The sequence below is a fragment of the Antennarius striatus genome, chromosome 19 (genome assembly GCF_040054535.1).
Source record: "Antennarius striatus isolate MH-2024 chromosome 19, ASM4005453v1, whole genome shotgun sequence".
Classification (NCBI taxonomy): domain Eukaryota; kingdom Metazoa; phylum Chordata; class Actinopteri; order Lophiiformes; family Antennariidae; genus Antennarius; species Antennarius striatus.
In genome coordinates, this window is record NC_090794.1 from 2,686,113 (window position 1) to 2,703,931 (window position 17,819).

General features: G+C 42.6%; 1 protein-coding gene across 1 annotated transcript in view; it reads right to left on the reverse strand.

The window, feature by feature from the left end:
* Positions 1–17,819, reverse strand: part of rngtt (RNA guanylyltransferase and 5'-phosphatase) — a 64,711-nt gene that overhangs the window by 29,731 nt on the left and 17,161 nt on the right. The window contains exons 9-11 of the mRNA XM_068343168.1: positions 16,638–16,773; positions 12,764–12,835; positions 6,227–6,391 (exon numbers count right to left, since the gene is read on the reverse strand). Of these exons, the coding sequence (XP_068199269.1) occupies positions 6,227–6,391; positions 12,764–12,835; positions 16,638–16,773 (373 nt within the window). The remainder of the gene's footprint in view (positions 1–6,226; positions 6,392–12,763; positions 12,836–16,637; positions 16,774–17,819) is intronic.

Here is a 17,819-nt window from a genome sequence, read left to right on the forward strand (position 1 = left end):
CGAGTGGGTCACACATCTCATAGATGTCGTAAACAATGTCAATATTGTTGTTTCTCGCGCAGAATCTGGCTTTAGGTGGTGCTACAGTGTCAAATATTGTGTTTGTGGTAGTCCTGTTGTGGACTCTGAGTAAAAGGGGTTTGTATCTACACCTCTACTATTATAACTTCAATTACGGCTGGACCTTGATGTACGACTTTAATTCGTTGCGTGACCGAGCTCGTAACTCAATTTGCTCGTGTATCAAATCAATTTTCCCCTTTGGATTAATTGAAATGCCATGAATCCGCAAAACAAACGCCCCAAGTTTTTGTTACATGCTCTACATATGAAAAAAACGTATTTCTAAATAACTAATAAAAACAGAATAAAAGTCGATGTAAAGTAAAAGAAACCGGTTTTATAAGGTGTATTTTCCTTACAGATGAGACGACATGAGCGAACAGAACACACTGGCGGAGGTGGATGGTGGTTGAGGTAGGCGGAGGAGATTGTAGGAGTTTGTTTTGTGCTCTTTTGGTTGCATTAGTTTGTCATAAACTATTGCTAATCCGTGTAACCAACTTATTTGCTGCACTCTTAATGCTCTACTTCATTGCTCAACTTAATTGCTAACCAATTTTTTTCAATTTTGCTCAACTTAATCTTCACAAATCAAAGCAAAAAAAACAAATCGACTAATAAATGGCTCATAACCCAAACACAAAAGTCAAGGTACCGCTGTATTAATGAGATGACCTTGAAACAAAGCTAATCTATTGAACAAAATTGGATATTTGCCTTTACTTTTTGGCTCGAATATAAACCTAGTGTGTCATGTGACCGAGGGACAGATGGTGTCAACAGATGACACCTGGTCTTAAGGAGTTCATAGACAGAAGATAAAGAACATCTCTGTAGGATTTACAGCTCTTTCCAGTTGGTGGGACACCATAGAAGTTGATGAGGCAGCTCCCGGCAATGTCAGCTCTCAGATTTCCGTCAGAGAAGCTGCTGCCATGGGAAACGCTCACTTCAAATTTAATGCATGGATGCAGTTTCCATGCACAAGAACGAAAACCGTTTTATCCTCTTAAAATTGATAAAGTACACAACGCACCTTTTGACATGAATTGAAGAGAGCACAGAAATGATTAAACCCAAAATAGTCTTTCCGTATTTGTGTTGCTACGACAGCAGAAAGACAAATATCTTGATATCGGTGGAGAGCGAGGATGTCATGACATCAAACCCCCCCCCCCCAAAAAAAGGGCAGAGCAAACAGCAAAACCATAATAACATCTGAAGAAATACACCAGTTGACCTGACCCAGAGGACGCGTGTTCTCTTCCATGAGTGTATAACCCCGGAAGGTAAGAGCACAAGTCACATATTGATCCTGCAGCGGATCAGACCTTTACTGCATACGTGTGGTGTGCATCATCTCATGTTGTGTAATGTCTTGGAGGCTTTGAAGACAACGAAAAACTTTCAAAGCAACTGAGGTAAACAAACATGAGTCATCAGGTCCATGTCGTGTGTTCGCCGCGTAAGGCCTTACACAACACGCAACATGCTTCCCTCTGTGAGAGGGCGCAGCAGCAGAAACAGCAGCAGCAGAGGGAAGGGATGCAGAAGATAGCATTTTATTGTAGCATGCCTCATAGTACGAGCAGGATCAGTGAGATCTTCCCTTGCCAAATAATGGCCACATTTTTGCTGTAAAGTAGAATAAATAATGTAGGTTTAGGTCAATGTGGCAGATTGCACCATCTGCCTTTTTCAGTCATTATCTTTGCATAAAAGCTACCGGCAGATTCCCTCCGTATTCTGAGCACATGTTGCATCTGAAATTACATTATAGTCAGTCAAATAACCAAAAAGCAAAGCAGATATTTAACTCGGATTCGGAACAACAGGAAGGTTTGGTTCTTCGACTGTAAAAAGCTCACAGAAAAGGAGACAAAAAAACCCCAAAACCAATGTAGACCCTGGTATTTGCTTTTCTATATCTTACACCAGCAGACAGGACAGCAAACGGAGGTGTGAGGTCATCGAGCAACAAGGAGCCTGCAGACCGACAACATTCAGCTAATGAGACACGCTGTTAAGGACCGGCTGCTTTTCTTATCAAGCCTGGTTGTTCTAAACCTGTTAAGAAAGGAGAAGCACGTCTCTCTCTCTCTCGTGGATCTGATTATAATGACAGGAGGACCATGATTGGAATACTTTCACACAGACTCAAGTACCGGAGACGAAGCAGACCGGAGACAGAGGTGAGTCACGTCACCGTCGTTGTAGTTATGCGGTCGGCTGCAGCCACTAATGACGCTGATTGGGATTAACACTTCTTCTGCACAAACACTGGATTTCTTTTCTCGCTTTTCCTTTTATTAAAACTGAAGATGCACATCTTGTCCCCCCAAACACTCTAAATGGAACCAGGATTCCATTTGCGATGACCTTTCAAAGAGCATCCAGTTACATGACAAAAGTCTATTTAGCTCTGCAGAGATAAGACACTGGGTTCATTTAGGAAACGAATGATTGATTTCAGAATTTATCAGAATATACAGCTGATAACCCACGAACAAGCGCCGGCATTGTTTTGCAGCCAATCCTTCTACCACAACACGGCTCATCATCAGCAGATAGTTGGGATTAGAGCAGAAACCTGCAGGAAGAAATCCATTAGATGGTAGGGGGGGGGGGGCTAAACTGAAATAACACACAGGTGTACGTCAGAGCGGCTGCAGAATCCTGATATAACAACAGTCTAACTCTGTCTGATGGGAGTGTGAAGGATTGGCTGAAAAAATGTATTGCAGACAAACATTTTAGAAAAATATCAGAGTGTTGTAAGATAAATGATCATGGGATAAATTCAGAAGAACATCAGTAACTAGATGACGTTTATTAATAATAAACAGTAAAATTTGGAAATCAAGAAATCAGAAAATATTGTGATTTGTGATCTGGAGCTTGAGAATTAATGACATGACTTCAAAACTGACTCGCAAAGACTAATTGATGATTAAAATTTGTCAGTACGCCAATCGATTAATATCGGGATGGAACTGCTTAGCATGACGACAGCAGCTCAACAAAATTAATTTGACCTGACTCATTTTTTAAAAACAATTTTCAGCACTACAGAGGATTCATCCTTAAGGTCATGAGTAAAGTCAATGCAGCAAATGTAACGCAGCATTAAAACAAGTTGAAATGGATGAGTTAAAGCCCACCATCTAGAGAATATGCAAATATCATTGTTAGCTCCCGGGAGCCCTCAAACTATTTCTATAATCCCGGGAGGAATGTAAGTTTCTGCCTCGTAAATGGATCCCGTATGGAAATTGCCAATTCTGTTGCCGTCAGCAAGCAAGAAAATTACAATCCCGGTGTTGGCTTGGAAGCCTTTGAAAAATATACGCAGATTCCTGCCAAACACACCATTTGGTCAATTTACCAATGTCCATTACCAGGAGAGTAAAAACCTCGTCCATGTGAATACTAACCATACAGCTGGGAATAAATATACTGTAACTTGTGGCCTTGGCAAGTCTCCAATTGTATATTTAAGTCTTACACAAGTGCACTACAGTGAGAAAACAAACCAGTCTTACCCCAGTAGGAGCTTATCTGACAGTCACACACTTGAGTAAAGGCTTGCTCAAAAAAACAAGCAAAATGTGAGGAGCATTAGAATTTGGGAATTAGACGGATGTATGTTCAGAAGCTGTATGTTTAAAATGGTTTTTTCAAGAATCATTTGAGCTTTTTGAGCATTTCCACTTTGCACGGTTCACAGATTTGAAGTCAAAATCGATTATTTTATACTTAACACGACAAGGACACCCGGGAACAAAGATTAATTAAACTGGGTTAAGGCGTTGCCATGTTATATTTTCATGGAAGATAAAATATATCAAAAGAATAGGGGAAATACAGGGGAAATACAATGGATTGCCTGAATGCCATTATTGGTCCACAACTGAATGAAACACATGTTATCAGGCAAATTAATTAACTTCCAATCCATTTAACTACTGTGAGTTAGGGCTAAATATAACTTAATGTACAATCAATAGCCGTAACGCTCCAGCCAGAGGGCCGACAAGGAGAGTGCTATAATGAGAAGGGCTTTACATTGGTTAGCCTGAACAAAGCGAAACTCTAGCTAGTTGTGACCCAAAACATTAGTTTTATTGAATTATAGCAAATAAAATTACTATAATATGCAATAAGAATTGTGGAAATAAAAATACGAAATGTCTCTTTTATTCCCATATTTTTCTGTCATCTACTCATATTTTTCTTTGAATTTTACATTTACGCGATGTTCTGCAGGTACTTTTCAGTAACGAGGCTATGGGCTGTAAGTGAAGAGTGCATGTGAACCAGTTTGGTGAAAATCAGACGCGCAATAAACAAGTCTGCCAAATTCTGAATAATTTTCTACTCAAAATATATTCTGACAGCCAAGACTATTCGACCTACGCAAGTGGGGAATTCCAAAACATAATCAACTTGTCCCAATGTACAATGTCTGTAATATAAAAAGGAGTCTTTGTGAGATAATTGGACAAGTGGAGGAAGCAAAGAGAATAAATGGTCCCAACTGGTGGGAAAACGGAGGCATCGAATGTGTAAGTGTGCGACATGAAAAACAGCGCTCTTACAAACAGACAAAAGCCATCATACAAACTCCATCCTGTTACGGAAATATCCCTTAAAGGAACGTCTGGTAGATAAGCCATGAAGTGGAGGGTTGTGCCGCGATGAATTAATGAGCCAGATTCCAGTTCCTCTCTTTTCAATGCCCCCCATACAACAGAGATATGACTGTATGGGGAGCAGATGGCCACTGCACAACACAATAGAGCAGTCAGAAACCAGCCAGAGTTACAGTGACTTCATTTCTAGAGCATCTTCATCAACAGGCACCCTGAAGAGTGGGCGGGTGACGCTTTGTTAAGGTCCTCAGTGGACGAGCGATCAGGGTGAAACCAGAGGTAACTGAACTATTCACACCAAGAATTTTTTTTTTTAAGAAGGACAAAAACACCCAAATATCAGTGTTGGCAGAGGAACATGTGACCGCAACACATGTCAGAAACAACTCCCCCTCCATATACTTTGATCATCTGTAAGTGTGCAGTGCCAAGAATCCCTACTGATCTTGGCCCGGGCAACACATCGCATTAATCACACTCTGACCTCCCACAGACCTGATGTTAGGGCACAAGTGCAGGCATTTGAGGAAGGCTTAGCCACTATTCAGAGGATAAAAGCTTTGCTGTCCGCCAGTGAACTGTACAGCGCTGCAACCTGAGGCTTGAGGACTCTTTATCAAGACGACTACAAAGAAAACAGGAAATTCCACGAGCATATGAATGAAAACAGAATTAGTATCATGCGTTCTACGGTAATTCTCTCAAACAGGAAGGATCCAACAAAGAGAATCTACGCAAACACAAGAGGTTTACTGGTTTCTGGAGAGGTTGCTCTGGTCGCAACTGTTGGTTAATGAACACCAGGATCAGTTGCATGACCTTTTGAAGCCCCGAAGTCCACCCAGAATGAACTATTCATCAGAACAGAATCCGCACACAGCTGTCCCAACTGTGAGGTTGGAAAGGCAACAGTTCACATCAGAGATTTAAGGTCAAATTCCTTCAACAAGTTCACAAGAAAGAAACTTTGCAAGTAAAGAACTAGTCCACTCCTCCACAACAAGACATCCGCCCCCCCAGGTTTAACAAACAGTCGGAGCAAACTTCTTGGACTGTAGCAGAAGTTGATATTGAAAGTTCTTGTGGAACACTTTTCACAGGTAGGGGCAGGGCCAACGTGTTTAGGTCTTTCCCTACTCCAGAGGTGGTAGATGGGACCGTCTGAAGACTATATCTCTACCGGGCATTTGTCCTGCAGTTCTCCACAACAACAACAACAACAATGACTTCTAGGGGGGGCTGTTACTTTACCCTGGGCGATAACCTAACCTAAGATATCTAGGGATGACATGACGATTACTCTTACTGTGGCTTTTACCTTGAAAAACCCTCGAAAATAACTTCCAAGGAGGTTACAATGTTTTAATCCGGGAACACAATATTTTCAAAACTCTGCATCATCAATCGTTGTCAGCAAACAAAGATCTGATCTACGGGAAAAGAGAAATTGCTTTGAGATAACAAAGAGGGGAAAAAAAAAAAGAAAAGGGGCACTTATTGTTCAACTTTACCTTACGTGCTGCATGAATGTCAAAGAAGGGCTTGTTGCGGACGCTAAAGGGCTCCTTGGTTTTGTCGATCTGTCCGGTCTTCATCTTTTCCATCCTGGGAGAAATGATCTCCTTTTCTATGCAGAAAAGTCGGATATTGAAATCGCAATGACCGACGGGTTGCCCCTGAAACACACAAACAAAAACAGCATCATGAATCAAGTTATACTAACACAATGATAATTGATCAATGTACAGCACATTTTTGTTTTTTTGGAGCCGTGTCTCCCTCGCACAAATGCATCACGAGGATGGCCGCCAAACTCTATTTGCTGACCCATGTTTACAGTGTTTAGATTTATTTTTCCATTATCCAGCCAAGAAAGCTACACCATCTGCAACTGATTAATTAGTGGACACCTCCTCTTGCGCTACCCCTCCCATCCACTAATACTCACACATGCCCTGCAGAGAGACATGCCTTAAATATCCAAATAGCGGTGAGACCTCTCCCATTCAATGCATGCCAACATGAGCCATTTTTTGTTCGCTTGTAAGCGCACCTGGTTGGTGCAATGTTATTCTGCGCTGTGCTGGTTTCAATCGTCTCCATAGGCTGCATGTCAATAACAACAGCCTCCTCCACATTCAGATTACACGTTGTTGTGGAAACCGAACGGGGTGTGAGGAGAATCGAAAGCGAAAGTCGCATCTTTTGGGCGACGTTTCAAAAGATGCTGCTGACAAAGCAGACACAGAGACAGGAAGCAGGGAACATAAAGTGTGGGTAAAGTCAAGGACCAGGTGTGTGTGTGTGTGCAGGAGGAAAAGCAGACAAAAAAAGATGCATTAAATTGAATGTAAATACTGAAACATAAAATCCCTGCATAAACAGCATAAAATAAAAACTTAGGAAAGAAAGATGCTTAAACTTCCAGCTCCAAGATTGTAACATAGAAACATGGGTGGAAAACTCCAACAGCCAAGAAACAAATTTAACCACATGGCTGGACGGTCGGGTGTTAAATGAAGGCAGTGGAGTGATAGTCACCACGGCAGATCTTTGTTGGTCGGATGACAAAAGCAATTAAAAATAACGACTCACTTTTATCAGGACAAAAATAAGAAAGATGATGATGGTTTGTGTAATAAGAGAGCCTGCCAGAAGGATGTCAGATATTTCTCACAGATTGTCAGAGAGGTATAAGAACACAAACTTATCAAACAAGCTGCCATTTAGTGTTTTGTTATCGAAGAACAAAAACGCAGTGACTCGATCATGTAAACTTGATTTTTTTTACATACAATTGTGTTTTCATGTACGTTTGGTATGGAAAGTAATTATTGATTGTATTTCATTAACTCCACCCCAGACCTTTCCAAATAAATTTAATGGTTTGACTTGTTTTTACCGCCGAAAATAGAAACACGGGTTTTGGATCGGTGTTCCTTTATCTTTGCTGAAGGAAAGTGTCATGGAGAATCTGAATGTTCTTCTGTTACTGTACGGTAAAGGCCACGTCTCGTCTCTGGAGCTCCAAGGGAGCTATTGGTCCTTCGGGGGGAGACTCGAAGAGCGCACGAGCAGGTGGGTGGACAGCTCTGTGGTCAACAGTTTTTAATGTCAATGAAAATCTCAAGGAGCTCAAGAATTCTTTATCAGTATCATTCCAGTCATAAAATGGAAGACTAAACCCCGGAAGGATGAAGTCATTGTTGATTTGAGTGTATTGATCCCGCACTGTGATCTGTTTTGGATATCAGCAAGTTAGAAGAATAATAATCATTATTAATGGAATACCTTCACAAAGGTGGTGAGATAAAACAAGAAATGGTTCATTCGGAAAGTTGGAAATCAATTTAAAAAAGAAACACAGCTCAAAAGACTAAGAACCCACATCATCACCAACGGCTAGTGGTTCATCAATCAGAACGGCTGATTAATTGATGAATATATTAAAATTATTGAAGAACAAACTTGAAAACTTGAGAAATGCTGATTGGATATTTTTTTTAATACTTTCTAGGCTGAACTAATAATTAAAACTCTGAAGAAAACAATCGTATTCATCAAAAATTAAAATAATAATCAACTGCAGACATAAAACGAATGAATTAATTATTGATAATGCAGGCGTTGCTCTGCTTCCTACCCTAAATCGTTACGCAACCCCACCCCCCCACCCCACTGGTGTCCTGCAGCAGCAGCTGGCATCATGTCACCCGTGTTCCACACCATCTGTCATCTGTGTCATCGGGACAGAACGAGATGTAAGTGTGGATGATTCAAGGCGTGTGTGTGTGTGTGTGTGTGTGTGTGTGTGTGTGTGTGTGTGTGTGTGTGTGTGTGTGTGTGTGTGTGTGCTGTCCACGCAGCGCAACAGGAAAAACACAGCAGATACGAATCTTGTTAATCCAATATGACTGGAAATCAAGTTCAATAAGCGCGGCCCTCCATGTCATTTCTTTTTCTGCACTGTGCTTCTTTATTTGTTTGCGCCGCTTCCCTCGGACTTCCTGTCAGCGAGTCGGGGGTTGAATTCGGTCAATGCGCCAATTTTTAACGAGTAATAATAGATCGGATGGATCAGCCTTGATGTAACCGATACCGATCTATAAAGAAAGGGTTTTATCTGATCCGGTAGTGATGTGTAAATCGCCTCAGGACACTTCTGCTTATAGTAGAGCTTCATCAAATAATGTTGTTGTTTTTTTGACATTCAAAGCTTCCATTTTTCAGTGCTTTCAAGGCAACCAGAAACACACACAGTTGTCCCTTTATGAGTGGATGCACGACGCAGGTTAGAGCAGCTTTCTACGCTCCAAACTGAACTCCCTGAAGTATCCCGATTCCTGTAAAGGCGAAGAGGTTTAGTGCTGAAGTAAGAATCGACCATGAGGAAAAGACGCATTCCTCTGATCCCTAGTTACCGTCTGGAGATCGAAACAGAAAGACTCATGGCTGAAACTTTTTTTTTTTTCTTTTAAGTTTGGTTACATAAATGTAATTTATGGTGTGTTTGGACAGCCCTGTTACTACAGCTCCCTTTGGGTGCAGCAAGTGGGAGAACAAATGGTTTTGACCACAGCGTGGCCAAAGGCTAAACACTAACGAATCTGCACTGCAGCAGAACCCCCCCATAAAGTACTGCATAATTTAATGCTTTAGGTAATTTTCCCTTCACTATATTTTGCATTTTGGACTTGAAATAGTCTGGAGATACAGCAAATGTTGAACCAAGGCACCTACCATCAGTTGGATCAACATCTACAGCTAAAATTTAACTCAATTTACCTGTGAACAGTTATAACTGTATGTAATACCAGGTATTATAAAGAATCCAAGTAATCCAACCCAATCAGGTCTAATTTAGTGCATAACCTTTATGGGTAAGTTGACCTGAGTGCATGAAGAAGCTATATATAAACACACATTAAATGTTAAACACCACAGAGCAGCAGAATCAAGTATAAAACCCTCAGAGTAAATCTGGAGGATGGAAGAGGAGAACGCTGCGAAAACACAAAGTATCTTACATAAAACCGACACAGAAGGGAATCCGACTAAAACCTGCAGGACCGCCTCGGATAATCTGAAATTAAAAGATACCCTGGTGGTAAATGCAGCTTAATGCGCAGCTTCCTGGTCAAAGCCTGTTTACATCCTGTTCATCTGCAGTTAATAAATGCTAATAATAACATAAGTGGGAACTAACGCAGCATTCAAAGTACGAATCCCGCCTGAACATCCTGGCTTCCTCCCCAGCAGGAGGAGGATCTTATCCCCACGTACGTTTTTACGACACTCGGCAGGTTTTTTTTTCCATCGAGCGCTGGAGCTTTAAACTGGATCTGAACAGGATGTTACCCACAGGAAGGTGTTTGTCACTTCCTATAAAAATCTGCCCCTACTGTCCTGTATTGAATTTTCAGGGTGTCTGCTTATCGAGCAGAAAGCATTTCCATCTCCCCCAGATACATTTTAGTACAATTACCCCCCCCCCCCTCCCCTGCATAATAACCGCCTTATTTCATTCATCAGTGCCCACATGCTCCAACTTGGAAAATGAAAGTGGAGACTGATGTTATGATTACAAGCAGAATGCAAATGAAGTCTCGGCTGGGGAGAATTTGCGATTTATGAACAAATTAAAACATTTCAGGCTGGACACTTTTTTGACACTTTCAACTGTGGAGTCACTGTTGGGAAGAGAACGTCCATCGGTACCGCTGTACCGAACCTACACGCTGTTGAAATGTGACGACGCAGCCCAGGGAACATTCGTTTGGATGGGGGGAAAAAAAACCCTGCAGAGCTGCAGACAAGACTTCTCAAGCAGCAAATGGAGTTTTGTGTCGGTGAAGGCACTCCAAAACCTCAAAAAGATAAGGTTTCTAACGGGACTGTTAAACGCGCTCATTTCTGCTCGGCTGTTAAAATGATCGAGGCAATTACGACGCTTAATTCTGCCACCCGTCGTCGGGAGTATTTTCGGCTAACGACAGATAACAAGGTCAATCAAACCGTCGGTGTACCGACGTGCAAAAAACCTCCGCAGCCTCTCTTCCCCGAGATAATAGCTTTAAATGGCAACTTGGAAATTAAAAGACATATATGTAATTGTTGTCCCGCTTTCATCACATCTTGTCAAGTTTCCCCCGCAGCGGAGGAGCTGACAGTGACTGACAAGCAGCAACTTTCCAAGAAGAAGAAGAGAAAAAAAAAAAGGCTTTTTTATTTCTATTTATTTCATTATTATTTTTATTTCTTTTTGCACTGCAGCAGCAGCAGATATGAAAAATTCATTCCAAGTCTCACAGCGGTAGTCCGAGTCAATCGGTGACACGGTTAGAGAGGCAGACGCCGAGCGAAAAAAAAAAAAAAATCAACAACGTTCGACGCAAACCACGCCGGTGAGGAACAAGAGAATTTGACGTGAACAAGTCGACGCTGACACGACTTATCCATCGCTTTCAAAAAAATTTTTTAGAAAAAAAATCCTCAAGAAGCAAAATCAAACTCTGACCCGTCGCTCGCTGCTAAATTACACACAGTTGCGGGAGGACACACACTTCTCATTACAGCCTAATCAAAGGAATCCCAACGCTGTGCTTCCTCAAGACTTTCCAAACAAGTAAAGTGTCACGTCGGGCTCCGAGTCTCGTGGGTGTTGTGTTCTCCCCCCCCCCTCTCTCTCACTCTCCTCCCCAACCACCCACCCGCCTCTCCTCCTACTTCATTTCCATTCCCAATCCCAGGAAGGAGCCTCTGTGCTGAGGTGCAGCCCACCACAGATGATGGAGAAGTCTAATAATGGCAAGCAAGGATCAATAAGACGGTGCTTTGGGGAGGGCAGGGGGGGGGGAGTCATGTGGAGCGACTAACCTCTACACCAGCTCGCCGAGACGTAACCGCCCGCCGCCGGAGCTTTTATTGAGCAGCTTACTTGTGCTGATCCTTGATCGATGGAGAAAAAAGGGCAACAGGCAGACATAATGGCTGGACTAACCCCCCCACCACCCCCACCCCCACCCCTTTTATCCCAAGGTATTAATCTAATTTTTATAAGGAAGACAGCAAGCGAGCTCGCTGAGGGCAAACTGCAGGCTCATTTGTCTCTGCGCCCGCCTGCTTGTCATTAGCGGTTAAAGGGATGAATTAATTTGCAGTTGGGAAGAGTGTTCACAATTAACAGCCTTGTAATGTTGTCCTTAGGCTGTTGGGGGGGGGGGGGGGGGCAACGTCATAATAATGTAGCTGGGGAAAAAATCTGACAGGAGACACGACTGTCGTAGAAAAGAAGTAATAGTATATGCAGAGGCGCGCAAGGACAATCGGAAAAGGTTGGTGTTTACACACCTTTTGTCACATGCACGTCAATTTAAATGCGATGTTAAAGTGTGGGGGGGTTAAAGGTTTAACATCTGTCACGCAAAGTCTTTGTTAATAAATACGATCACGGAGCAAAAACCAATTATCCGGTAAAAAGCACACAATATTCTGCTCGAGTCGGTTCAGCGTTGTTGTTGTTGTTGTTGGAGGTCAGGCTTCGGTAAAGCCCGCTGCGTGACAGGGCGAGCGTGGGGGGGTTTGGGGGTCAAGCTGTGCCGTGCTCTTTTCTTCAGCATGTAGACTGACAAGTGCCGTCATCCCTGAGCAAATAATAATGCCTGGATGAGCAGCGGCCTCCCCGCCGTCGCCGCCGCCCCGCTATCGGATAGCGTGCGATGGAACCCAACAGGGAGTTTGATTTTTCCAGGCTCCTTATTAAACAAATCCCCCCCACCAAAGTCATCGTTTTTTTTTGTGTGTGTGTGTGTGTTTTTTCTGAAAAGCAGCTCACGCCACGCTCACATCGACTGGATTCAGGATTTTCCCAGTTTTCCTCTGCTGGAGAAGACCCTCTAAACAATAAGTTAAAAAAAAAAAAAAAAAGAAGAAGACGATGGGAAGCTGAAGCTGTCGATGCGCCGCTGATACGTCGTGTCTGACGTCTTGATCTGACCAGTTTTCACAAGCGATAGGTCAAAAGGAAATAGAACGCTTTCTCTACTCACGTTGTATTTGATGATGTCGTATATTAAATAGCGAGGGACCGGCTGGCCGTCCACCTTGTCGATGATCATCTCCTGCAGGCATAAAGACAAGAGTCGGGTCAAGAGAGGACAAAAGAGAGTTATTTACAACACTAGAAGAGCGACAGCCAGTTGTTTTTTCCCAACAACTTCTTATGCCTTTGCAATTTTTGCTTTCAGCCTCACTGATTTTAAAGTTTAAACTATTTCTCACTGTCTTGACACACAGATGAGGATGAGAAACATCACTCCGGATCAGGAAGTCTCTGGAATCGACGACACGCGCACAACTTTCCGCTGAAATCCGCAAAACATCAAGTTTGACGTTATTTTATAACGCTTTTTACGTCCCCCGCTGCCATTTAAACGTCCGATGAAACCAGGAATCAATGTCGATGACATGCCCCCCCCACCCCCCCTGTTTGATTCAGGATTTCTTTCCTCCTTCATAATTCGCCATCATCGTTCCAGCCTGATCATCACGGAAATTAAAAGATATAAGATAAAAATGAAGATGCACAAAACACAAGGCGGGAAGCCTCTAATGTGGGACCGTCTTCACATCGCAGCATGTGGAGGATAGTTCCTGTTGGAGTTCAGCTGCACAGGAGGGAAACCAACCATGGGGCACTTGGGGGGGGGGGTTGTGCTCTCAAGGGGATCGATGTTCAAAGAGGGAGAAAAAGATGAGTGAATATGTGTGTGTGTGTGTGTGTGTGTATGTGTGTGCAGGACGGCCAATCGAGACATGATTACTTTTCAAAAGAACTGTTACACAATGCGGCGCTGTTCGACAGGTAAAAATGGGGGCAGGTAAAACACTCCGCGGGTCGGCGATGAGGTACGAACAGTCTTTTATTAACGGGGACTGAATCTTCTTCTTGAATGACCCAGAATTTTATTTTTTTCTCAACACGTGAAAAAAAAAGACGTGTTGCATTCGCGGTCGGTTGACGAGGAAAATCCAGAAATGATTTATTTATTCGCGTTAATGTCACGTAAGACAGAAAACACAGATTGGTTTTAGCTAGCTACGTTCCACAGACTCGTCATAAATATTTGAATATAGTCGTCCACGTTCCTGGAAGAACTGATTAATAAAGCATTTTCGCTTGATTTCCTTCACAATGTGGCGTCAGAAAGGATTTTTCTAGGTTTTTTTATTAGTTACAGCCGCTGTTTCTCCATCTGTGGTTGATGTTGGTACGCCGAGCTTTTACTGGGATCTTAAAAGTTTTCACCACGCATGAACACTACATGATCCGGAAGGTCTATGGACACACGCTGCCTGGAAATAGATTTTGATATCCAGCATTTTTATAATTTTTACAACTACGGTATTTTCTGCACTATGGAGCTCTGCTGCAAAAAAAAAGACACAGCGTTTCAGGACTGCATGGTCGTTAGCTTCTGGTGATGAAAACTGAGGCTAAAAAAGTAAAAACCGCAGCCCTTCTTCTGATTATTTTTTCCCCGCATGGATCAGATTCGATTATCTGGATGGTTCCCGTTCATAACGTAATCGATCTGTATTCAACACTAATTCAGATGCATCGGGTCCTTCCGAATTGTCAGGCGTACACACAACAATACATTTTTCAGTCATTTTCAATGCCAGAAACACAGAAAAGAAACTAACATAATTAGCGAGAAATATTCTGGTACTCATATTAAAACGAATGCGCGAGCAGCAAAATATATTTTGATCTTAGGACGGCGAACGCAAAATCTGAGCTGCTCCTTCTTCATCGATGATTGAGACGTGATTTGTCATGTGACCACATCTTGTCATGTGACCCACAGGTGGCACTTATGGAAACTGAGTTCATCAGCACTGCTACTTCTCTTGTGTCCTTATATTTTCTGCAAATTTTATTACAACAGAACCTCCCTGCTCTTTTCATTTTTAAACATAATCTTTAATTAAAAGAATTCTGAAAGGGATTTCATCATCAGTCAAAAGGATTTACTTAAAATATGTATCCCGCCTGTGTGACATGAATTCATTTCACGTCTGACAGGAGAATCAAACGTCAAGCGTTCGCCCGCCAATGCACGACCGGGGAGGGGGGGAGGGGGGCAAAGGAGGCTGGGTGGGAGGCAGGAGCAGCTCTTTTTTTAACGACGGGCTGGAGAGAGAGGAGTGATGTCATCGCAGGAGACTGCCATCGTTATGCATCTGGCGCACTGGACCGTTGCACAGACAGACGGCAGCGGTGGATGAATACATTAATGCGACCCAAGGAAAACGCCAGGAATCCAATCTAGATTTCACATTTATGTGGTACTCGAATTGATGCAGAGCTTGTTAAAAAAAAAAAAAAAAAGAGTACGTAAAGACAAAAGGCCGGCACCTTTGGACTTAAGATGAAACCTATCGGGCCATGCAGTTCGGCTGGGAGAGGATTCGCCGTAATCAGCCCCCGACGCAGCCTCTCTGAACCGAGGAGCCGGGAGCGGCCAACAGATGAATGAACGCGTCAAAACAAGCCTTGTAGCAATTTACTGACACGCACTCTCAGCGCTCGTTCAAAGGAGCGCCGATACGCCGCAATTAACTGTCCTGAATGAGTGAGGAAGGTGAAGCCGCCGTCTCCATCAGAAACTGTTAAGCTAAAAGGAAGCCCAGACCTATTTTGCATAAAATTGGTAAACATTGATAAAATATGGGGGGAAAAAAAGGAAAAAGAGGCAAAATTTCTGTCGTCTACCAATAATAATTACACTGCTGTTACAAAATCTCCACTGGAAGCTTTATAAACGAATGATGTCGTGTTTGAAACACGTTCGTGCCGACACACGTGTGTGACCTACGCTGTGTTGAATGTAACATCACTGATGTTAAGCGTCTCCTGAAAGCTGCAGACGTTTTTGTTACCCAACAGCTAATTATTATGCTGCTCCAATGAGGACCGCCTGTGCAATCATCCCCCCACTTTTGTGATCCAGACTTGAAAATGCGGTGTCGTTCTGCAAAATGAATCCATAGTAAAAATGTTTTTTTTAAAAATAAAGCAGATGCTGCCTTCTGTGAGGATTCATCAACTATTCTGCTTTAAAATAAAATTTCATGTGAGTCGCCGTCCAAATCGTTGGATGTTTTTCACCTGCGATTCCATTATCTGGACTGAAAATGTGCGAAGATTTTTTTTTTTTTTTTTTTTAATGGAGTTGAGATGGAGACGATCACAGGTGTCACACGACATCAACCTGCACCGGCAGGCCTACGTTAGTGCATCAGCACATCTTAAACTGCACTCGTATTTCCAGATAAGATGCTCTCTTTCTCCCTGCTTTGACACGTCTTCGAATGCAAAAATAGAAAATTCATTTTGTAAAGAAATTAATGCCGCAGAAAATGAATGCATGAATATAAGGGTAAGCGTTCCTTGCACTGTGTATTTTATGGGGAGCACACCTGATGCTGGTGGAAGCTGAGACCTACGTGACCTTAAAAGCACAAACATGTCAATTAAAGTCTAAGAACGGGATCACAGGGCGAGCATAAGTCACCGTCGCTGTCGTGGCGTGTTGATGCGTGTTACAACACGGCTAGGTGGGGGAATGGGAGCGCGCCAACACCCCCAGAAAACGTGTAACACATTTCATTAGCCGTTTCTCAGGGATGTGGATGATCCGACTCCGACAGGCTCCGCTGACAGGCTGAAAGTGGCAGCTCCTCTACATGAGGTTTGGCAACTGATAGCAATTATCCGCAAGGCTGCACAACGGGAGCAGGATCGGAATGTCAGGAGGTCGCGGGAGGAGGAGGGACACGTGACTCCAGTCGAAAACGGAAACGGGTCAACTTTACGAGAGAAGCGACGTCACGAGATCGCCGTCTGGAAATACTCACCCCATCCATGAGAGTGTTGGTTAAGTGGACGCAAGGATTCTTCCGGAAGGGAAACTCCAGGTTCGCTATGTGGAAGATGGAGTTGTCTCTGTCGATCATGAAGACTTCATTTTCCCCGTTGATCAACATCATGTACCTGGAAGAGGATGAAGAACAACGCTTAAAGTTAAAAATCACGACAATGTCATGCTGACTAAGCTGCCTGTGGCTTTGATGATGTCATCACTGATGTAATTGATACATTAGAAATAATCAAAGGTAAAACAGTGGGGGGGAAAAATTAAGATTGCCCTGAAAACAAATCGACTTAATCTGTGGCCACAGATTTTATGACTGACTGCAACAAACCAGCAAACATCAGTTATCAGATTCTGACGTAGAAGAGTCTTAAATCCACGTATTAAACACAAACATCTGAGTTTAATACATGAAAATAACACAGCCGTTCAAAATTCTGTGATTATCTAGGAAACTATTTGTCATAGGTCAGAAATTCTTTCAAAAAATCAATTCTAACAGTTTTAAAATGTTTTTTAAGTCAACACAAATGATTTGTTTGCCTCATTATTTTACGGTTTATAATGGCAGACTTTAACTGATGTTAAAAGGGAAAAAGAAATTAACCTAGAAAGCAGATCAAAAAGAACTTCTTAATGCGTTCGACTGTCATGTGATCCTCGCCGTTCGTAGCCGTCTGACGCTTTTCAGCGTTTCAGTCTCTGCCTGCTGGACCGTTTTCTTTGGAATATCACGAACTCGTCACGACCCTTTTGTGATTCTTGATTAAGACATGAAGCGTTTTTTTGTTGTTGTTAATGTTTAAATTCAATTCCTGCTGGTACACAATGAGACCCTTAATTTTCTTTTGTCACTTCATTTGGACGACTCAATACGCCAATCAGCTCGACGCCGCGAGCAAAGAGACATAAAATTGCGTTACACTGAGATAAAAAAAACGCCACAACAAAGACTGTAAAATTTTTACTATTCAAACGACTTGTAACCCATTGGAATGACGCAGAAGGTGAAGGCGTGAGAGCTTTTATCATGTCTGCGGAAAGATGAGCAAACGGATGCCTGCTAATTATAATAATGTAATGTGATGCCTGATGGCGAAAGACGCCACTTTTCCTTTCATCTGGAGGATTTTATGGGAACCATCAACGAAAACAGAAAGCTTTT